This window comes from Heloderma suspectum, chromosome 2, assembly GCF_057233095.1.
Source record: "Heloderma suspectum isolate Gila_16-S chromosome 2, 16-S_ref, whole genome shotgun sequence".
Classification (NCBI taxonomy): domain Eukaryota; kingdom Metazoa; phylum Chordata; class Lepidosauria; order Squamata; family Helodermatidae; genus Heloderma; species Heloderma suspectum.
Genome location: NC_139459.1, coordinates 63,444,515 through 63,469,034, shown reverse-complemented (window position 1 = coordinate 63,469,034; position 24,520 = coordinate 63,444,515). Strand labels below are relative to the sequence as shown.

Genomic DNA, 24,520 nt, shown 5'->3' with positions numbered 1-24,520 from the left:
TTCATCAACAGTATTTATCAGTATTTGGGTTGCAAATATTTGCCCTGGACCATATGCCTTTAGGAATCGCTAGGTTTTCTGCTCATAATTCTCAAATGATATAAAAATTTCAGAATACTAAAGAAGGGATCTCTTAGTAAGAAACTTGCCATAGAACAAACCCTTCTTGCTCTGTAGTAACAACTTTTTCCACAGTGCATGTTAATAAATGTGTGAACACTGGCTGTCCTTATGACTGAAGTACGAAGGAGTCGTTGTGAATGCTCTGGGAATAAGTATGTCATAGATATTAGAGAAAAAGATGAACTTAATTTCACTTTTGTTCCCCTTATTAGGTGCATTCTTATCCAAAAGCCTTTGCACTCTTGCTTAAGGTACTTTTATTCTTTCATGTTTTCATCCAGTTTAAAATACTACCTTCTTAAACTCCTTAAGACTCTTACACTTTGAGCAACTTGCCTTAAGAATTTTAATCTTGTTACCTTAGGGTATTTGTTGCCTATCTCTTGAAGAGAATGTTAAGGGAATTTAAACTTGGTTTGTTCTTGTAACTTAGCTAACCTCTGTCTATTGTGCCCCCGTTCTTAGCTAGCTATTTTTCTGTCAGTATTTTGACGTCAGTGACAAGCTAGAGTAGACTTTGCCCACCTCCCTATCTCTTGGACAAGAAAACAATGACTTTGATAAGAATGGATTCAGATGAAGACTGGTTAGCTAGTAAAGATTGTATGGAAAGCAACATTGCTTATGAAGCTGCGATGAGTGAAGGCAAGAAGAAATATTTTAAGAATAGAGTTCTGAGCAGTTAATAGTAAATCTAGCTCAAAGACACTGGGGATTAAAGGAAAGAAGCTTAAATATGATCTAAGGCATGAGTCTAGTTTGTGGTACTAGAATGATTTAGAAATGCTGACAAAAGAAGGGAAGTAAACATAACATGTAACTTCAATGATCCACTGATAGAAACTGATGTTCAAACACCCTTTTCAAGTTAGCAATCTTACATCTCATGAAAATCCTGTGAATAGGAGGGTCAATACTCAGAGATTTCAAGACAAGAAGATCTGTCCTCATCTTGACTACTTCTTTTCATTTGGGACAGCCAGAAAGATCAGCTTGGTAAGATACCGATTTAAGAGCATGCTCCTTAAGGATCCTTAGGGAGCAATCCTATGGCCACTAGACAGCAGCTAGACGGCCATAGGATATGCTGTTTTCTGGGAAGCGACCTCAGAGCCCATGCTCTGAGGTCGGTTCCCAAAAAACCAACCTCCCCCCACTTCCGCGGGAGAAACCCTGTCCTCTGCACTCGGAAGAGGAGCATGGAGCAGCTGAAAAGGGGCGTGGCTGGGGGCGTTCTGGGGTGGGGAGAACGGAACTGTGTGTACAATACATCCTATGTGTCGTACAGCAGCCTCCTCTCCTGCTCAGCCCCCACCTCCCGCAGCTAGACAGCCGCAATCGGCTGTCTAGCAGAAAAACCAGGGCAAGAGAGGCACGGAGGGAATGATCCCCCTGTGCTTCTCCTGCCTTGCTTTGGATAGGCGTCGCCTCCAAGTTCAGAGGCGGCTGCCTATCTAGATAAGTCTGCGCCTTTAGAAAGCTTGTGAAACATTTTCCTTGTTACTACTACCAACACCACTGTTGTCTGCTTGTCTATGTTATGATGTTATGAATATTTTATATCATGTAAATAGTCTATTTTATTTGAGAAGTAAAATGTATTTGTTTAAGATGTAAATATACACAAACACCCTGGACTCTCAATACTCTCTTTATGGGGAATTTCACATTAACACTAAACTGCTCAACTAACTAGGTAATCTAAATACCAGGGGTGTGGACACTTCTCCTTAAGAGGCAAAGTGTGATATGTAAACTGAGTATTTGTTGTCACTATCCAGGCAGCGGCCCCAACTTAAGTATATGCAACATTCAAAAGGTTGTCACTTCTCCTTGTGAAGCAATCCCATTTATAGGTAACACCCTAAGCATTGTGTACACTGATTCAAATCCCTATACTGACACACAGACCTGCCAACAGTCCCAAATGCTACTTCCTGTTAGGGGGCAAGAACTGTGAGTGTGAAACAAGTGGGGAAGGGGGAGGTGTCAGTATATCTAGCATTGGTATGCATGAAACAGACTCACACAGTACTGAAGAGGGGCTCCATTTTAGTGCAGTGTCTGCACACATGCACATTACAATGTCACTAGTGTATATAGTGGTGAATGCACATTACAATGTCACTTAGCTATCAGTGTATATAGTGGTGTATACAGAATGGCAATGATTTTCCACTGTTACTGTGTAAGTCTCTAGATGTGCAGATGTTCTGGTCTCAAGGCACCATACAGGCTATATCACACTAGTGAAAATGCCACGGTCAAAAGACCAAGTTTTAAATCTGTCTGTCCATTCATTCTGGGCTACCACTCAGCTAAGTAAGCACTGTGCCTGTGGGGCTAGCAGGAAGGTCAAGGAGTTAACTGGAAAAATTCCTGCCTACAACCCTGGAGTGCTGTTGCCAGCCAGTGTCAACAATAGTGGTCTAGATGGACTAATTGTCTGACTCGGTATAAGGCAGCTTCCTATGTTCCTAACGCTCAGTCTATTGCCTACCTAGACAAAGATGACAGTGATGCAGCAAAGAGGCCAACAATTTCTTCCTAAAGTGGGAGTTAAAGTCAGGCAGATCAAGATAACATGAGAATCATATTTCCATTACCAAGTCCCAAGATTTATCTATATGCATATATCACCACAAAGAAAACCAAAACAAAAATCCCATCAAAACTCAGTTCATGTTGTATGCTTATGACTAGGGACGTACGAAAGTCACTTACCTGGTCCCGCAGCTTGCTTCGCGGTGGGGGGGAGGCACTTCGGTTCTCCCCCCAAAGTTCAGGATGGGGGGGGAGGCGCCCTGCCTCGCCCGGCCGAAATTCAGGCTGGGGAGAAGCGCCCCGTCTCCCCGGCCGCAAAACACAAAAGTAAAGTTAAAAAAAAAAAAAAACCACACACATGATAGGCTACGTAACGATTTACGTAGCCTATCACGGCTAGATTTCCAAAGTCAGCCGTGATAGGTTATGTAAATCGTTACGTAGCCTATCACAGGTGACTCTGAAAAAAAAAAAAAAAAAGCGCCTACGCAAATGGCGGCGCCCATGGGCGCCACCATTTGCATTCCTTATTTGGGCCCGGGTAGTCTACGTAAAGATTTACATAGACTACGGCGAAAATAAGGGCAACACTATTTATTTTTCCAAAGTCACCCGTGATAGGCTACATAACGATTTACGTAGCCTATCACGGCTGACTTTGGAAATCTAGCCGTGATAGGCTACGTAAATCATTACGTAGCCTATCACGTGTGTGTGTTGTTGGTTTTTTACATTCACTTTGTAATGGCAGTGGCAGCCGGTCGGAAGACCGGCCGCCGCCCCCGCCCCTGCCGAAACGCCGCCGAAACGCCGCTGGGACCCGCCGCCGAGAGGGACATTCGAGGGAGGTAAGTCCCATCCCGGGGGGGGGGCGGGGGGTGGAGAACTTCACCGCCAATTTCGGGGGGCCAAATGCGTTGGCATTCGGCCTCCCCGAGATTCGTGGAGAAATTCTCCACCATCCCTACTTATGACTATCCTGTATCTTATGCACTATAAACAGAGTTCACAGCCATTTGTACCACTGCTTATTGTGACAAAAAAAAACCTTCATGGCTGGCTTGAATGAAAATCCAGTCCCAATACATATCATTCCCACCCCCACAACTGCTATTTGCCCTGGAAGGAAACCTGCCATTGTATTTCTTTCCCACACTCTTCCCAAAGGAACTTGAGGCAGCATACAACGCCACATTATAATACCTTCTGTGTCATATAAAACCTTAAATTTTCTAAACATAATTTCAATGTGGAAGATTTGAGTCTAATTAGAAAACTCATTACAACAGAATGAGGAAAAAGCTATTATGCAACATTATGCTGATAACTGAGTTTTCTCCCACTGTGCTCAGATAGAAGACTGTTTACACTCAACAGCTATTTTAACAAAGTCTAGTGAATAAGAAAGAAATCCGCCAAAACCATGATCCACCCAAAGTGGATTTTGAAGCCCTGTTAATCTTAATGGGAGAGTTAAGCACATGCTCAAATCTTGTCTAATTTATTTAAATTGTAGGATTTGTTTCTGTCTAAACATGCATAGGATTGCATCCCTAAACCTGTTAAGGAAGTCAGCATCGGCTATTGGGCGGTATAGAAATAAATAAATAAATAAATAAATAGTCTCACTGAAATAAAAGGATTAGAATGCTTGATTTGAGCTGAATCGTACCCTAAGTAAGAGTTCACCCATTTCCCCCAAAATCTCATGTTGTATCTTCCCCATGCACATATAAACAAGAGTTGGCACAGTAAGCATATAAAGACAAATATTTCCTTAGGACCAAACCCAGCTTTTAAATGAATGTTATGTTGTGCCTCTAACACACCAGCCATTGGATTCTGGACCACTGAGTACATGCACATTTTTAAAAAGCAGAAGAGTTGGCAACACAAGTGAGGGGTTTTTGCAAATAGATCCAGACCTTTCTTGAGTGTAAAACCAGCTGCATCCATACCACGTAATGGTCCATCTAGGTCTATCAGTCCTCCAAAATTTCATTAGCAATACAGCAATCTGTAAGATGATACTTACTGTGCCAGTGAGCAGCTGCTGCAGTTCAGCCATACAATCTATTTACCAAGGACTTTCCACACAATCAAGTGTTTTCATAATAAGTTCACATTTGTCACACATAATCTGCACTATTTTCATTACCCTAGCTCTTTTTTTTTGTTGCAGAAATATTGCAATAAGCACTTTTAAGTACAATGTCTTATACCTGGGAAAATATCCCCCTTACTACAATTGCTGGCCTTGTGATTGCTATTGTCACAGAGATTTTCACTTCAGCCCTCTCATTCATCCCAGCTCATGACAATCACTGGTAGAACATTTAGACCTGTTCAAAAGAAATGTGTACATAAACGCAATATACCAAGTGGTAGGATAATGAATAGCAAATGGTCATCATACCATCTCTCACCTTTGTGCATTCAGGAGAGGAAATGGGGTGCAGCATGCATTACACTGAAGCAAAAGTGCTACATAGTAATTGGTGCCCGAGTTAATACTTCCTAAGCTTTATTTAATTTCGACTCATGTTGCATGCAAGCAGGAAACCTCTGCTTGGATTTTCTGGGTCTTGTTGACACTTTGATCTTGTTCACACATAACAGCCGCGTTTCGCAGCAAATCATGGTTAATTAACCCATGAGTTGCATGAAAGTGCACTGGGTGCAAGCCACTTCTAGCTTCCAGCAACAACCTACGAATGCTGCGTTTGTAGATTGTTAGCATGTTGTCTGAACTCTGGCACTTTCAGCTGTACATGGGTTAAACAACCCAAAGTTAACCCAAGAACCAATTGTGTTAATTAACCCACAAATTCCTCCCAAACTTTGCTGTTACATGAGACAGGTTCTGTAACAGGTAAAAGCTTGAGAGATGACCATGTATAACTACGAAACAATAGCTTCTGAAATTTGAAGCCATTTTAAGCATTTGTCACCTTACTTATTTATAAAGATTTTCAATAAAATTCTCTAGGCAACTTTGGCTTAAGTTACGTATAAATAACTGTATGTTGAAACTTGTTCTGCAGGAATGCCTAGCTTCTGATTAACTTGTAACAAACTGAGGAGAAGCTTAACAGAATACATGTTGAAACAATTTTGCTTTGTGATGCTTCTATTATGGATATCTTCACTGACCATTTAAAAACCTTTGAAATACCACTAGACAAATACAGTTCTGTTGAATAAGGAGTTTCTTATTCAGGTTTTGGCAGTTCTACTTAAAACTCCTTCATACATTTCTGTTATGAAGAGGTATTCAATATTCAGTTGGATATATCTTCCCCTTTCTCCCCTGCTTTTCGCTTCCCTTCTTTCTTCAGCTACTTGTAAAGCCTCCTCAGACATCCATTTTGCTTTCTTGCATTTCTTTTTCTTTGGGATGGATTTAGTTGCTGCCTCCTGAACAATGTTACAGACCTCTGTCCATAGTTCCTCAGGCACTCTGTCTATCAGGTCTAATCCCTGAAATCTATTCCTCACCTCCACTGTATATTCATAAGGGATATTATTTAGGTCATACCTGAATAGTTTAGTGGTTTTCCCTACGTTCTTCAATTTCAGCCAAAATTTTGCAACAAGATCTGAGCCACAGTCAGCTCCAAGTCTTGTTTTTACTGACTGTATATAGCTTCTCCATCTTTGGCTGCAAAGGACATAATCAATCTGATTTCAATATTGACCATCTGCTGATGTCCATGTGTAGAGTCGCCTCTTGTGCTGTTGGAAAAGAGTGTTTGCTATGAACAGCGCGTTCTCTTGGCAAAACTCTATTAGCTTTTGTCCTGCTTCATTTTGTACACCAAGGCCATGCTTGCCTGTTATCCCGGTGATTTCTTGACTTCCTACTTTAGCATTCCAATCCCTATGATGAAGAGGACATCTTTTTTTGGTGTAAGTTTGAGAATAGCAAGGACAGACAAGAAGGCCTTCTTAAATGAACAATGCAAAGAAATCGAGGAAAACAACAGAATGGGAAAGACTAGAGATCTCTTCAAGAAAATCGGAGATATCAAGGGAATGTTTTGTGCAATGACGGGCATCATAAAGGACAAAGAAGGCAGGGACCTAACAGAAGCAGATGAGATGACGAAGAGGTGGAAAGAATACACAGAAGAACTATACATGAAAGATCTGAATGTCTCTGATAGCCATGATAGTGTGGTCACTTAACGTGAGCCGGACATCCTCGAGAGTGAAGTCAAGTGGGCCTTAGGAAGCATTAGTAACAACAAAGCTAGCGGATATTACAGTATTCCAGCTGAGCTATTTAAAATCCTAAAAGATGATGCTGTTAAAGTGCTGCACTCAATATGCCAAGAAATTTGGAACACTCAACAGTGGCCACAAGACTGGAAAAGGTCAGTTTACATTCCAATTCCAAAGAAGGGCAATGCCAAAGAGTGTTCAAGCTACTGTACAACTGCGCTCATTTCACATGCCAGCAAAGTTATGTTCAAAATCCTGCAAGCTAGGCTTCAGCAGTATGCGAACCGAGAACTACCGGAAGTACAAGCTGGGTTTCGAAGAGGCAGAGGAACTAGAGATCAAATCGCCAACTTTTGCTGGATCATGGAGAAAGCAAGAGAATTCCAGAAAAACATCTACTATTTCTGCTTCATTGACTACGCTAAAGCCTTTGATTGTGTGGATCACAACAAACTCTGGCAAATTCTGAAAGAGATGGGAGTACCAGACCACCTTACCTGTCTCCTGAGAAACCTGTACGAGAGTCAAGAAGCAACAGTAAGAACCAGACATGGAACAACCGATTGGTTCCAAATTGGGAAAGGAGTACGACAAGGCTGCATGTTGTCGCCCTGCTTATTTAACTTATATGCAGAGTACATCATGAGAAACGCTGGGTTGGATGAATCACAGGTCGGAATTAAGATTGCCAGGAGAATTATCAACAACCTCAGATATGCAGATATGATACCACCCTAATGGCAGAAAGCAAAGAGGATCTAAAGAGCCTCTTGTTGAGGGTGAAAGTGGAGAGTGCAAAAGCTGGTTTGAAACTCAACATTAAAAAAATGAAGATCATGGCATCTGGCCCCATCACTTTCTGGCATATGGAAGGGGAAGAAATGGAAGCAGTGACAGATTTTATTTTCTTGGGCTCCAAGATCACCACAGACGGTGACTGTAGCCATGAAATTAAAAGACGCTTGCTCCTTGGGAGGAAAGCTATGGCAAATCTAGACAGCATAGTCAGAAGCAGAGACATCACCTTGCCGACAAAGGTTCGTATAATCAAAGCTATGGTTTTCCCTGTAGTAACGTATGGCTGTGAGAGCTGGACTATAAGGAAGGCTGAGCGCTGAAGAATTGATGCTTTCGAATTGTGGTGCTGGAAAGGACTCTTACGAGTCCCCTGGACTGCAAGGAGGTCAAATCAGTCAATTCTAAAGGAAATCAACCCTGAGTGCTCATTGGAAGGACAGATACTGAAGCTGAAGCTCAAATATTTTGGCCACCTAATGCAAAGAGAAAACTCTCTGGAAAAGACCCTGATGCTGGGAAAGACTGAAGGCAAAAGGAGAAGGGGACGGTAGAGGATGAGATGGCTAGATAGCATCACTGATGCAATGAATATGGACTTGAGCATGCTCCGGGAGAGAGCGCAGGACAGGAAGACCTGGCGTGCTATGGTCCATGGGGTCACGAACAGTCGGACACGACTGAACAACTGAACAACAACAAATTCAATATTCTCCAGAAGATTTGGGGGTTGTATCTAATGGTGTCCTTCCACCACCCAAAAAGACACTGCCATCAGATCAGCCCCGCCCCCTGCAGCCAGCCATGCACCCACAAATCTGCTCTGAAGGTTTGAAGAACAGTGGAAGTCTACTCATGTAATGTTGGCTTCAGCCCTTGGTCTGCTTCTGCGTCATAAGAACCTCAGCTCCCATGTGCCAGGAAGAGAAATAGACAAATAAAATCATACTTAAATTGAGAAACTTTTTTCATGTTTAGAGTAAAACGTTCTATGATAACACCACATAATTGTGACTGCATATTAATTACAAGCAGTTTTCCCAATACATTGCATTTCTGAAAACTCAGAGTGGATGGAATAAGTTAGATGAATATCTAGCATCCTGTGCTCTTCTACATGTTTTTTCAAATGGCTAGAATTAGCCACTGTTAAAGCAGGTCATGTTCTTAGTCACTTCATTCTGACAAATCTTCACAATAGGTTTGAAGTTTTCTCCACTGAAAGTGACGAGAAATATGACAACCTATCTATCCCCCTTTAAACTAATGTAAAGTCCTACTCAACTGTTCACTTGCGAGATTACTACATTCATATTTCACTCTTTTCCCAAACAGCTGGAAGCACGGTGATCTCCTTTCGAGGATACCTACAATTATATACAATGCTCACTTTTATCTTTATGAACATGTAGTTAATGATGGACTGTGAGGAACTGTAGGAAGACACTGCATCGGGACTTCTTTGAACTGGTTCCTCCACTGGGGAAGGAGAAATGGGTTCTGTATTCCCAAATAGCAAGTTAACAGCAGAAATTTCAAAACACTTGACTGAATTCTACACAGATACCTAACCTTGTCCAACTTCATTTATGTGAACACAGGTACACCAAGCAACACAGTCTTTGGGAATTCAACCTAAAATCCATTAGCTGGTACTCAAACGTCAAAAGCCATATCCTTTGTAAACAAATGGAAGGCAAAGGCTACAAGAACTTCTCCAAACATCTCTCCAAAACCTCCTCCTCCCTTCATCCTCAGTGCCCCGGAAACATATAAATCAGTTAGGGGTAAAAGCCTCTTCACATACCAGCCTTCATGAGATTCCAGAGGATGCACATATAAACACACACACTTGCCACACCTGGCAATAAGGAAACCCAACATACTTCCCCCCCCAAAAAAAAACAGATACATAAGTGATTGATGCTGAGGGACAAACACAACCTTTCCTATCTGAATGGCCCTTAAGTGTTACCTTAGTAGTGCTGGATCAATTTTTCCATGACCCAGTCACATGGCAGGGGCTGATCACATTGGTCTTTGCATAGGATCAGCACCCGTTCTCACCAGACCATCAGTTCCATTGTTGGGACCCACACAGTCAGTTCCCACCAAGTGGCTGCATAATTTAAAAATTGGGCTTAAACTGGTCTTGGTGATTTTAAATCTATCCAACCCATAGTTCATGTACTTCTGTAAAAGGTTTTGTTAGCAGACCACACAGTTCCATTTGTCATTTCTCAGGGAGGTACAAAAATAGTGGTGCTGGAGAATTATCAAACATTCTCCTGTATATAATCCATGTCGGCCTCAGATTATGATGTCAGAATTGTTTGAAGTTATTGATGGTATTATATTCCAATTGTAGAGTTACTATAAGGCTTTACACTATCTGTCTTCAATCACATGATGCTAATACCAGTACAAGCCCTGGTAAGACAGATCAAGATGGCATATAAATGTCAGTGGAACAGAATGAAGCCTTGTCAAATGGAATCTGGATTATGTTCATCTGCATTCTTAATTGACTTCACTTAAATATATACAAGCAGAAAATATGGAAGTCAAAACCACTGACACAGAGTTATCAATATTTTTTGCTCTCTTAATCCTGTAGCAATACTAGTTTCATTCTAATTCTTCAGGAAAAATACCATTCTTCTCAAGCAGCTTAATTTCCTCAGTAATTAAAATTAGCATAGGGTGTAATCCTATGCATGTAGGACTTTTTTTCTGTCTAAACAACTCCCAGCATTCCCCAGCCAAGACATAATAGGTATGCATAAATATACAGAGACTGAAGTACACTGAAGAAATAAAGTATTTACTTGAGGACTGAAAAAATGATTTTTTGTTAAAAACAGCCTGTTTATTGGAATGCAACACGTGATCATTATCACTTAGATCTGGAGTGGACAACCTATAGCTCTCCATCTAATTTCATTCGGGGGAGGGGGGTAAAAGAACAAAACAGTGATGGATGTCCTCTGTAAGTAATTAGTGATCTCTGGCAAGAGAGATCTGCCCCACCCCCAACAGCCTAGTGGGTGTTGGAAAAGGGGTGCTAGAAACAAAAAGAGACAGGATTGCTCCAGTCACAGTTGGCTCTGGCCTCACCCACTTTTGGCTGCCAGCATGCAGCTTCTGACAGAAAAAAAGGTTCTCCAACTCTGACCTAAAATCAACTCGTCATCTGTTGCAGATATTATCCACAAAAAGTCTTGTTCTATGGACTTATGCTAGGTGACATTCAGATCCATTCCAGTCTCACAATTTTACTTCAGGCAGGTCCAGATTCTTACCATGACTTATGGCAAGTATTATCTTAATCAAAGATAATTTGATTATTTTCTATGACTGCCTGTGGGTGATAGCAAACACACTGTATTTTTACAATGCAGTTAAAAGGAATTATTTCTTTAAGGAGTGTTATGACTCAGCAAAAAATGTACAAGGGTGTTTTTCCTCAGGCCCCAGAGATTCACAATAAATATAATGAGGCAATAGACCAGTGGAGTGAACAAGATAAGCCCATCCTGGCTAGAGACCAGAACTCATTTGCATCTCACCGCTAAACATTTTTTTCTGGGTAAGAACTGAAATGGAAAACATGATTTGGTTAGTCCCCAGTCAGAAACACACTTACGGATGCTGTTGTACCAAAAGAAGAGGGAAATGTTCTCCATGGGGTGTTTCTAGATAGAAGGCTCCTAGTGTGACTGATTAGAAGGTACTGTGTAGCTATTCTGTCTTTTTTGCAGTAATGATAAAGGTGGAAGAAGCAGTGGGGAAACACAGGAGAGCTAGAATTGGAAGACGACCACATCTGGACCTGGCACAAAATTCTGTGAACGAGGCAGGGTGATGGTGCCATAGAAACTTCACCTGGAAGCACCGCGGGTCTCCTTTCCCTATTTCAAGTGCCAGTGCACTTCCAAGACTGAATTCATCAGAAGTACATTGCTTCATAATAAAGACCACTGCACTATATTTAGGGCACAACCCTATCGAGATAGGTGGCCACCTCCAAACTTGGAGGCAACCACCTATCCAAAGCAGGGCAAGAGAAGCACGGAGGGGATCGTTCCCTCTGCGCTTCTCCTGCCCTGCATTTTTGGCTAGACAGGCAAGTGCAGCTGTCTAGGAATGCGAGGGCTGAGTGGAAAGGAGGCTGCTGTATGACACATTGGATGTGTTTTACAGGCAGCTATGCTCTCCCTGCCCCAGAATGCCCCCAGACAACCCCTTTCTGGTTGCTTCATGCTCCTCTTGCGAGCGTGGAGGACGGGGTTGTTCCGCATTGCCTCCAAGGAGGCACAGAAGTTGAGGGAGGTCAAGTCTCTGGGAACCAACCTCAGAGCGTGGGTTCCGAGACTGGTTCCCAGAAAACACCATATCCTATGGACGTCCAGCCGCTGTCTAGCAGCCATAGGGTTGCTCCCTCTATGTCTAAAAGTGAGCAAGAAAGAATTAACGTGCCAGTACACCTATCTAATGGAATGATGTCTGATATCTAACTCGTGGTTTGTTTATAACACAACCAAGATTCACAAACCACCAGGGGTGGGGGGAAGGAATTCTTAACATACAGGTTATAAATGGTTAAAATAATAAAGTTAATCCCAGGAACACAAATCATGTAAACAGAACCAAAGTACCATTTTCCCACTTGCTTTTCCAACCAATTTCTTCAGGACACTATGTCAGTGAAATATTGTTTGGGGGACATTTCTACATATTTACTTTTTATTTTATTAGGAAAAGGACATCTCTTCTACCAGTCATATAGGTGACTGTTATATAGGTGAAAGTTCCATCCATATGAATCAGACTTCTGTAATGCATTGCACAGGAGTTGCAAACAAAACCCTGACATGTCTCAGCAAGCTGCCTCAGGGAATATTTCATGTACAGGCAACTCCACATGGACTATCCCAGAGGTAAAGGAGTATTTTTCACCATCAGTAACTACTCTGTAGAAGTTATTTTCTCATAACACCAATGCAAGGGCTGAGCACAAAGGGAAGAAATGGTGGCCAGAAGGAAGCACTTAACTTCTTCCCACCCACCTATTCTTCCCTGCAAATGCCACACCCACCAACTGTTTTAAGTAATTCTCTCCCCCCATAGTTAGGCTCTGAACCAAAAGAAAGCCCAGCTGGTGGAGGGAAAGAACAACCTCAGAGGCACTTGCAGGGGATCACAGAGTCAGTGTGGTGTAGCGTTAAGACTGTTGGACTGAACAGGAAAAAAAAAACCAAGTTCAAATTCCTACTCAGCCAGCATCCCATGGAGAACATTCCTCCCTTCATTTGGTAGAATAGCACCTCTAAATGTGGGACTAACTAGGGAGTAATCAAGTCATGTTTTTAATTTCAATTCTACCTCAGATAAAAATCCTCAACTGTGAGAGTTCCACCCAAAGTGTATGCACTCCAACTAGCCTACACAAAGTTTGTTACAAAATAAAAAGCCACAGAGTTGTAACCATATATAGGGGGGAAGCTCCCGAGTACCAGTGTTAACCCTGCCTTTATTGTATTACCATTTCATGAGAAAGAACACACCAAAAGAAAAAGCAAGAAAAGATTGCAAAGAACATTCCATATCTTGATTTCAACTTTCAATCTATTTACTACTAAAATGAAAACTTATCATCAAGAGATCAATGTCACACTACACCATTTCTAAAGGCTAGAATGTTGTTGGCATTTAAGATTAAAACAAAGAACCATTTCACACATGCTGCTTTATCTAGGTTAATATCACATCCTGCCTAACAGTTTCCCCTGAAACATCACTTTGATGATGCCAGCTTACTTTTCTGCTTGTAGTTTGGACATTTTAAAACACTTATTGCATTCTACAGCAAAAGCACAGCTGAGAATGCAATTCTTTACACATGAAACAGTGTTGTTGGTGTACTCCTATCGTCATATTAACAGCATCAAAGTGAAGTATTAATCTTGCAACTACTCCACTGAATCCCTATGAAGACTTCACTAAAAAACAACACACACCATCTGTTCAAAACTCATGCACTGAGAACTCAAGAAGTATTCTTGGTTCTTGTAACCCAGGTGAGGATCAGTTTGTTAGCAGCAGCAGTGATTAAGCTAAAGCTTCAAGTTCCTGATTAGGAATGGAGAAGCTTCTTGTTCCAGATACTGAAGTGGTTTTTCAGCCCAAACTCCTATGGACACCCACCTCTACCACCACCCTCCCTAAGTCCCACTAAAGCTGTTTCACTGCTGAAGGAAAGTCAGCATCTCACAACTAAATATTATCCTCCATCCTAGGATTTTCTGGGGTAAGAGAAGTGATGGAAGAAGGAGAAAACACAGGAAAGTTACAAGTGGAAGACAAGGCTGGGTGCTTCCAGATGGAGGCCTCCTAACACTACCAACCAGAATGCATTGTGTACCTCTTCTGTCTTTCCTTCCTTAACAGGTTTAGGGATGCAATCCTATGCATGTTTAGACAGAAACAAATCCTACAAGTCCCAGTGTCCCCCAGCCAGCTATGCTGGCTGGGGCACACTGGGACTTGTAGGATTCGTTTCTGTCTAAATGTGCATAGGATTGTAGCTTACTGCATTGAAGGAAAAGAACAGAAGCAACAGTAAGAAAACATGGGAGGGTTACAAGTAGAAAATGACATCTGGGTGTCTCATAAACTTCCAGGAATGAGGCAGGGCAATCACATCTAGAGGCCCCCATCGTCTGGACCCAAACCCAACCATACAATTCTGTGAATTTGGGAGGGCAAGATAGCACTATAAAAGCCTCGTCTGGAGCGTTCTTTCTTTCCACATGCATACAAACACACACACACATCTGTTGAGGAGGAACTGCCACTCTATATGCATTGTGATCGTTAGCGCTAGGAACCTCTCCGTTTGCAAGCACCTTAGGGTCACTTTTGAAGCTGCTGGCCCGCAGCCAAGGAAGGGGGGGACCCTCCTCCCTTCTCTTTAAAGGGCTGCGTGGCCGTCTTTCGGGACACTCTGGTTCCACACCAAACGTCACATTCAACAGCCTCCCCGTCTGAAAACGGTCAGCTCCGCCGGCATTCCTATACAGCCTCAATCCAGGACCCTTTGCTTCAGAGTAAACGTCTCTCTCAGGCCTCCCGCCAAACTTTCCCCTATACAGCCTTATAGCAGCTCGGTTACCTCAAAGCTTTTTTTTTTTTTTTTTTGGGGGGGGGGGACGGGGACGCGCGCGCTGCCCTCCTCTCGCGCTAACTTTCGGGGCCGAGACCCCCGACCTTCACGCAGCCTGCAGCTGCGCGGCCTTGAGGATGCAGCAAGTTTCAGAGCCGGGGCACGGCCTCTCCTGGGCAGCCGCCTGAGGACCGTTTATTTCCTGCTATGGTAAAAGCTGCAGCAGCGAGGAGTCTGGTTACAGCTAGCGCGCAGAAAGGCCAAAAGGCAAGGGGCAGCCGTACTCACCGCTGCCGGGAAAGGGCTCCATTTTCCTGCTGCGGGGCGACCACGGCCCAAACGCGGAGGAAAAGAAGCGCGCGCGCGCGCGCGACGAGCAGCCCCCAGAAACAAAACAAAAAGCAGAAGCCGCCGACGCGGCTCCTCACTCCGTTTTCTCCTCCTCCTCCTCACGGGGTTGCTGCATGTGCTGCATGTTGCCCAGGCAGACGCGACTGCCGGCCCTGCGGTCGCAGATAGGCTTCATGCAGGTTCAGCCGCCGCTGTGAACCACCGGAATAACAACATGCCCTGTGACGGGAGCGGGAGGGAGGAAGGCCGAGAAGAGAGTCGCCGCCTCCGAGTCTGGCTCGCTTCCCCTTCTCGGCCAAGCGGCTCCCTGTTGACTCTTAGCCCAGCCGCCTTCTAAGCCGGTCCCGGTCGTCGACCATTTCCTGCTTTGGGGCTTCTCCAGCCCCTCCCCCTGCCAGGGCTGGGCTGCCTCAGGCAGCTGCTGCTGCTATTGCTCAGGCCGCCGCCTCTCTGCGTTTAGGCAGTGGAAGAGGAAGCTGGAAGTGTCCGAGATCCAGTTGCATCTACGCCATATCCAGACGACGCCAACGTCGGGCGTTGCACGTTTAAACTGCATGCAATATCATTCATTTGTATTTCCCCCGCACCCCTGTGTCAATTAATCTAGACGGAAAAACCAACCTCGTTTCCTGATCCCCGTTCATAATCGGATTAGAATCGGGTCGGGCTACACACTGGTAAATTCCACTAAAAGCAGTTCGACTTAATTCCGAAGAAACATGCTTAGGATCGGGCTGTTAAACCGTAAATATATCCTACATCCATCCTGCAACAGCCCTCATTGTGAGCGCGATAGTCTTTAGAAGATCCTTTCTGTGTTAAATTGTCTTGAGGATGCGTCCCCATGGGTTTTTTTTATTTCTGCTGCTTCCCCCTGCCCCGCCCCAACTTCCAAGGATATCTCCCCCAAAACTAAACTAGTCTTACAAGTATAAATGTGCCAGAAGTATATACAATTATCAGTTGTGGGTGTTAGATTTGCAATTCATATAGAATTACCAGTGACAACACTTTTGTTTTTGTGTGTTTGTTTCATTCAGAGCTCCTGTGCCTTCTGACAACTACCTGTCAAGCAGAAATTCAGCAACCAAAAGTCCCCCCCCCCCGCAGATGAGTGATGAGAATAGCTTCACCTGCTGGATTTCTCCTTCTCATGCAGTTGCTAAGTCTTAGGGAGTAAAACTGAGGATAACCCATAATCAAAATTACTTGTTATTGAAGTCCAACTCCCCCCCCCCCCAGCAGTAGCCACAGATGTAGACAAAACACACTAGAGTGATGGGTTAGGAACAGACTTTACTGGACGTATAACAAACTTACATCTCAGGGTAGGTTGGCTAAGATCAGCCCCATGGTCAGCATCCCTTGCAGAAGGAATAAGATTGGAAAGTAGAGGGAGGGGACAAGGAAAAGGCAAAAGGACGGCCCAGAGATCTCCCTTCTCATTTCCCATCATAGGAATGCTTATGCCAGCCATTTTTCCAGCAAAGAGCACAGCTCCTGAAGCTGATCTTAAGCTGCAGGCAGCTCATATGAGCAAAGGCAGTGATTTAAGTATTGTAGTTAAGGTTAGTCGTTAACTACAAAGATTGTAGTTAAGGCAACTAGACCTCAAGCTATTAAGTGTTAGGATAATTTCCTTTTTTCTCTATATGTAGAAGAGCCATTCGGAGTCTTTCATGTTCTTGTAAAGGCCATTCACTTTGTTTCTTGTTGAAATATTGATTAGACTATCAGTCTCCAGCTTTTTCAGACTCGGGGCCAATCTCTACCTGCTTGAATGAGATCCACGTGTAATTATTTACAAGATACACCTTTCTTCTCTCATTATCTTACTCCTTTTCCTGTATTTTAAATTTTCCTAATTAAAAAAAATAAAAATATGGTGGTGCTGATGATGTGACCCACATTAGACTAGGGCAGAATCTAGCCATGGGCCCAACACATCAACTGTAGACCAGGAGATTAGAAATAATTTTTCCATGTCCTTTTTTGTTTGTTTCCTGTGCACATCTACTCACAATGAAGTTAGATGTAGCCTTACTTGGGAAGCAGATGTTTAGACGATTCAAGGCAGGGGTGGGGAACCTGTGGCCCTGCAGATATCATCAGACTGCACCTCCCACTATCCCTGATAATTGGCCATGCTAGCTGGGACTGATGGGAGTTGAAGCCCAACAATGTCAGGAGGGTAGCACAGGCTCCCCACCCCTGAGTTAAGAAGTGGCCCATTTTAGACAGATTTATACATTTTCAAGCACTTTACTTCATTTTGCAAACTAGTGATGAAGTTTCAGGTTCAGAACTGATTATGGGAATATCATGCTTTTATAGCACCTTTGCAGAAATAACTGGGTAACACTTCGTATTTAATAATCCAAGAAAGTCCATTGCTAGTTACTTTACCAACCCCCCCCCCTCCGATGCTTGCAGGGTAAAGTGTATTATGTTCCTTTCTTTACCATAGATCAACAGTCTGTAGCTAATTCTGTCCTGCCCTTTTCTTATCTGTGCTTGAATGGAGTAGGAAGCCTTCAATAGATCTGTGAAAATTCAGTGTCTTAGAGTAAGAAGAAAAGAAAAATTCTTATCAGGATAATCTATACATTATAATGTGTAAAACAATCCACTATTAATTAATGGAATTTCCTATGGCATTCCTTCATCAGTAAGGGGGATCCCATTTTATACATACAATTATAAAAACAATATAACAATAAAAATTAGAAAGAGGCATGGAAACCAGAAAACCAGCAAGCAAAAAAACAATCCAACTAAAGTCAATTTAAATAGTTAATGTAATTCCATTTTAAAATTTCAAAGTTGTCTTCAAAATGCTTGAACAAACAGAAACATTGTAATTTGGTGCCCAAAACAATACAAAATCATACGATTGGCACCAATTATATCTCCCTCGAGAAGACATTCCAAAGCCAGGGCAACATCACAGAGAAGACCCGCTCTTCTGTAGATGCACAGGACATTTCTCCCAATAATGATACATGGGCCAGAGCTCCTCTGAAGATCTCGATGCACAGGCAGGACAGTATTTTCACCATGTTGTAGGTTGGATTCATGTTGATGCATGCTGATGTGTGACTGGACTGGATAACAATCTACAGTGCAATCTACACTGCTGGTGTAGATGTGATGTCAACGTGTGCACTGTGTCTGGAATGACATTAGTGCCAGGTCATCCCACACAAAGGCATTCTTAATTTAAGTGATCAAACATGTACCTTCATCTCACATTTGACCTGCAGAAAACATTACTGTTAACATTATGTCTTTGCACTGATCTGTGTACAATCATACCTTTCCTGTTGTCATATTTCATCTGGTTATATTGAACATAACGTTATCTCTTCTAAGCAATGGCAAATGGATTATTTAAAAGCCAGGAGGGATTTTAAGATGACAGAAGAACAGAGAATTTTTAAAACACTAAATATTTTATGGGGTTATACACAGGGGAATAGAAGAATGTGGAATTTGCCTCTTGCAGACTGTAAAACTCATGCTGAAAAATCAATTGGATTCTTATGTTAGCAAAAGCTGATAAAACTATAATTATATGTAACAGTTTCTGTAAACATATAATTAATAAAAAGTTAACTATGTTACATGCTTGCTAAAAATGTCACTTTGCTTGTGAAACCAGGAAAGATGCCTGGATCACATGGACATCAAAACTGGGTATTTTGTTGGTAGCGAACTCCTTGTTACTCTGAGGCTAGGATTCTAAATATGCTTACCCATAAGTAAATTCCACTGGAACCAGTGAGATTTCCTTCCATTATAATGTGTAAGATCAAGACAAGGAACAAATGGATTGGGTTGCTACAGTGATGCTGTGATATAGTTCCATTAGGGCCAGATTAGTCTGTTGCAGCAAAAAAACAACTAAGGGCACAATCCTATGACCACTAGACAGAGGTTAGATGGCCATAGGATCTCTTGTTTTCTGGGAACCAACCTCAGAGCCAGCGGTCCGAGGTCAGTTCCCAGAAAACCAGCTCCCTGCCCTCTTCCCCCAGTGCCTCATAGGCGGTGCGGTTCATCCCTGGCTCCACGCTCGCAAGAGCAGCATGGAGCTGCCGAAAAGGGGGTGTTCCTGGGGAAGGGGAGGGGGCGGCAGAAGCGCCATTATGATACTTCCTGTGTGCCGTCCAGTCTTCCTGCCCCCTGATACAAAGCACTCTGGCTAAATACTCTGGCAAATGCAGGGCGGACGGAGTGTGGAGAAGATCTCCTCTGCACTCCACCCACCCCTGTATTGGATAGTCAGTTGCCCCCAAGTTCAGAGGCAGCCAGCTATCCCCATAGGATTGTGCCATAAAGGTCTTTGGACAATTTAAAGGTACCATGAAGCTCTTTCTTGTTTTTATAACTTTTTTTTTAAGGCATATGATGGTGCTATGAAAAAGTTGCACATAAAGAGATGTGTGTGGGGGCGGGGAGAGTGAAATAACTATAACAGTTATCAAGTTATCAGTGTTTTAAATAAAGGGATTTGAATTTTGACTTAAGAACATAAGAAGACCAAAAGCCTATGTAGTCCAGCATTCTGTTCCCACAGTGGTCAACCAGATGCCCATGGGAAGCATCTATGCAGGACAAGAGCACAACATTTGTGTTCCCTAGAAACTGGTGTTCAGAAGCATACTACCTTTAGTACAGGAAGTAATATATAGCTGTTATGACTATTAGCCACTGATAGCCTCATCCTCCAAGAATTTGTCTGATACCCCTTTAAAGTGCATGTATGCCAACTACATAGGCCAATTGTCCTATTGTACTCATAATTAAAGGGGCAATCCTATGCATGTATAAATCCTACAACTCCCAGCATCCCCCAGAGAGCATGGGTGGCTGGGAGATGATACTGGGAGTTGTAAGACTTATTTCTCTCTAAACATGCATAGGATGCTTATTTCTCTCTAAACATGCATCTAAACATTTCATCCTAAAATGATTAAAGAATGGAGTGAGAATGTACTTTTCCCTCTCTTTCCACATTGCTTATGGTTGAAGTTGGCATTTCAATCCTCTTTAATGTCTTAATGGCCCACATAACGGAACAACCCATGAGGATGGCTGTTTGTAATAAGCTTTGCCCCTTGATAAGTTTGTGTGAGTGGCTCCCCATATGATCTGGATGGGTATTCATCATGCCAACATTTTACTAGAAAGAACACCAAAGTGACTGCATGCTGTTACAGAGAAAGGAAAACATAAGAGAAGCAAAGATTATGTGTGCTGCAAGTGGCAGTGCAATTCTACAGAAACTGACAAGTAACCTCGAAAAACATTATTCTGAACTGTATGGTACTCATCATCATGGTGATCACTCGTGGCTGAGTGAGATTGTCTGTAGATAACTCTTTAAAAGGATTAGACAGATTCATAGAAGACAGGTCAATCAACACATTAGTCTCTAGCAGTGGGTCTGCAGGTGGCTGTAAAGGCCGATTCTGGATCTACACAGCCTCCCACAGTGAGGACATAGGTTTCCAGGTGGAAGGCGGTCGCAGTGAGTGTTTGCTTGACGTGCCTTCCGCTGAGCTCATTTCTCCCTTTCGCTCTGTGTATGGTACTAAACAGTCATGATGGGTTATGGTCATAATGACAAACACTACATGGCACCATTCAATGGACAATTTGGCTCATAAGATCTGTGTAAGAACAGACGGTGGTTTATTGAGATAACTCTTGACAGTTAACAAATGAGCACAGTCTGACATAGTGTACCTTGGATGATAAAATATGGAGTTATTCCCCCCCCCCCCGAGGGATAGCTGTGTTGGTCTGTTGCAGCAAAAACAACACAGTCTTGTGGCACCTTAAAGACTAACACATGTGTTATGGCATACATTTTCATGGACACAGTCCACTTTGTTTGCTACATTTATTTCCTGTTTTTTTTCCTCCAAGGAGTCCAAGGCAGCAAATGTGATCCTCCTCCTCTCCATTTTATCCCTACAACAACCCTGTGAGGTAGGTTAGGATGAGAGTCAGTGACTGGCCCAAAGTCACCCAGTGAGCTTCATGGCTAAGTGGACCTTGAATCTGGGTCTCCCAAGTCCTAGTCTAACACTGTAACTGCTACACCATATCAGATGCATGAAGTGTTATCCTCAGCTCGCAGATTTATATACATGTGGTGGTACTGGGGGAATTGTAAACAGCAAGGTCAGAGGAAACTGAAATGCAGCGTACAATCACATTAATAGTGGCCATTCACAAAAGAGTTGCTAGGTGATAACATAAATAACCTTGCATTGGTGAGCTGATTAACATTCATAGTGTGAGGGAAAACTTTGTCCCTATTCAAGGCACTGGAGATGGAGTTGAATCTATTGATGAATTGTAGTTCAGCAGTTTCATGTTGAAATTTAGGTCCCGGTTTACACATAAGGAGAACAACCATAGGGGGATTTCCCCACGGGGCTTCTTGTTGTGTGGGCAGTGGCTGCCATTTTGAAAATTTGGGGCATGGTGGGGTGTGCCGTAGCTTCCCATTAAGTGCAAACCCAGCGAGGGTGGGTTGTTGGGGTGTTTGACAAACCACCCACAACCCTAAAACAGTCCGGGGGTTCTGGGTGGCTTGTTAAGCACCCCAACAACCCACTCTCACCAGGTTGGCATGCAATGACAAGCCGCTGTGACAGGAGTTTGAATTGCAAACCTGGTGCCTAATAAGCCATGGTGGGCTGCAGTGATCATGTGAACCAGGTCTAGGTGCAGAGACTGGCCTGTTTGTCCTAGGTAAAATGAAGAAGGGCACTGCTAGCAGTTTCTGGCATATACAGTCAGGGCCAGAAATATTGGAACAAGGATAACTGTTTTGGCAGTTGGCCTCTGTACACCACCACATTGAAGTTGAAAGGAGACACACACCCAGATGGGAGCAAAGTCAGGACTGTGGGGCAAAAGTGGGGCACTAACCATTGAGGAAGTACAGCCAGTGGCATACACACACACCCATCATTGGTGGCTCTGAAGTAATGGAACAAACCAACACCATTTCAAACTTAAGGATTGCTTTCAATACCTGGATGAAAATCCTTTGCAATGACTGCCTGAAATCTGGAACCCATGGACATGACCCAATGCTGTTTCCTCCCTCGAGATGCTTTGCCAGGCCTTTACTGCAGCTGCCTTCAGCTGCTGCTTGTTTGTGGGTCTTTCTGCCTTCAGTCTTGTCTTCAGTAAGTGAAAAGCATGCTCTATTGGGTGGAGATAGGTGACTGACTTGGCCATTGAAGAACATCCCACTTCTTTGCTTTGACAAACTCTTGGGTAGCTTTTGCTGTATGTTTTGGGTCATTATCCATCCACAATATGTAGTGGCATCCTATCAGTCTGGCAGCATTCAGCTGAATCTGAGCAGACAGTACAGCCCTATACACTTCAGAATTCATCCTGCTGCTTTTATCAGCAGTCAGGTCATCAATCAACACCAGTGACCCGGTTCCTTTGGCAGCCATACATGCCCATGCCATAACACTGCCTCCGCCATGTTTGACAGATGATGTGGTATGCTTTGGATCATGAGCTGTTCCTTTCCTTCTCCATACTTCTCTCTTCCCATCATTCTGGTACAAGTTAATCTTGGTTTCATTAGTCCAAAGAATCTTATTCCAGAACTGGGCGGGCTTTTTAGGTGTTTGCTGGCAAAGGCTAATCTGGCCTGTCTGTTCTTGATCGTTACCAGTGGTTTTCACCTTGTTGTGAAGCCTCTGTATTTACATTCATAACGCTGTCTCTTGACTGTAGATGTTGACATGCCTACCTCCTCAAGAGCGTTCTTCACCTGGCTAGATGTTGTGAAAGGGTTCCTCTTCACCCTGAGCAGAATTCTGCGGTCATCCACTTTAGTTGTCTTCCATGGTCTTTAGTTGTCTTTTGCTGTTGCTGAGCTTGCCAGTTAATTCCTTCTTTTTCAGGATGTTCCAAACTGTTGTGTTGGCCACTCCCACTGCTTTTTCTATCTCTCTGTGTCAGGGTGGAAACTGAGCCCATAGAGCCTCAGAGCAGTTCTGATTCTGAGGAAGAACAGCAATCCATGGGAGAGGAGCTCGCTCATCTCTCACAAGCACAGCAGCTGGCAGAGATTCCTCCTGCCAGCATTCCTGGGATACATAGTGACCCTGGCAGTGAGAGAGTGCTGGAGGGGGGCTTGTTGGATGCTCGGCGCAGACGCGGGGAGCGGCGACAGATGGAGGGCGCCAAAAGGAGGCGCTCCGCTCGTTTGGCGCTCAACGGTCGCGTCCCGAGGACCCAAGGGAAAGAGGGAGGATCTCTCCATAGCCCCTAAGTCCAGAGTCTTCCTGTAGTTCTACTTCAAACGGGGACCAACTGCCTTACCTGGAGCTTAGGCTACTCTGCTATCTTTCCCCAGTGCAGTTCCTTGCTGAGTCGCTAGTGATTAGTATCTGAAAGAGTCATAAAGTAATAACGGAATAAAGCCTTGGAAAGAATCCTCGTCGTCTGTGTCCTGAGTTGGCTATTGGAGGGGACTGCAAGAGGCAGCTAGGGCACTCCTGACACTCTGATGGATTTATTTTGTTTCCTCAGCCTAATGATGGCCTCCTTCACTAGCATGGACACTGCTACATGGACCTCATGTTGGGAGTTCCAGTGAACAGCTACCAAATGCAAATGTAACACTCAGAACCACCTCCAGGCCTTTTATCTGCTTGCTTGGTCATGGGGTACCCAGGAAACAGGCCACACCTGGCCATGCAGCTGCTTGTCAGCCATTCGTTCCATTACTTATGAGCCACCCACAATGGGGGTGTGTGTATGCCGCTGGCTGTACTTCCCGAATGGTTAGTGCCCCACTTTTGTCAGACTCCTTGAATTACAGCTGAAAATCCTGACTTTGTTCCCATCTGGGTGTGTTTCCTTTCAACTTCAATGTGGTGGTGTACAAAGGCCAACTGCCAAAACAGTTATCCTTGTTCCAATATTTCTGGCCCTGACTGTATGCAGCAATTTGGCTGTTGTCAGGAATTGCCCCTTTTCAGCATGCAGCTCCTTGGCTAAGGGAACTGCACTGGCTGCCTATTCAGCACCAGGCCAGGTTTAAGGTTTTGGTATTAGTGTATAAAGCCCTAAACAACTTGGGACCAGGATACCTGAGAGAGCACCTTCTCCCTTATCAACTTGCCCAGTCACTGAGGTAATCAGATAGCACGCTCCTGGTGGTTCTGCATAGACCTACGGTCTGATTGGAATCCACCTGGAGAAAAGCCTTCAGTGTGATGACCCCCTTTGCATGGAACTCCCTGCCTCTGGAGGTTGGGCAGGTGC

General features: G+C 43.6%; 1 protein-coding gene across 1 annotated transcript in view; it reads right to left on the bottom strand.

Moving 5' to 3' along the window:
• Positions 1-15,656, bottom strand: part of LNPEP (leucyl and cystinyl aminopeptidase) — a 73,761-nt gene extending 58,105 nt beyond the window's left edge. The window contains exon 1 of the mRNA XM_084833785.1: positions 15,140-15,656. Within this exon, the coding sequence (XP_084689911.1) occupies positions 15,140-15,161 (22 nt within the window). The 5' untranslated portion in view covers positions 15,162-15,656. The remainder of the gene's footprint in view (positions 1-15,139) is intronic.
• Positions 15,657-24,520: the final 8,864 nt, after the last annotated feature.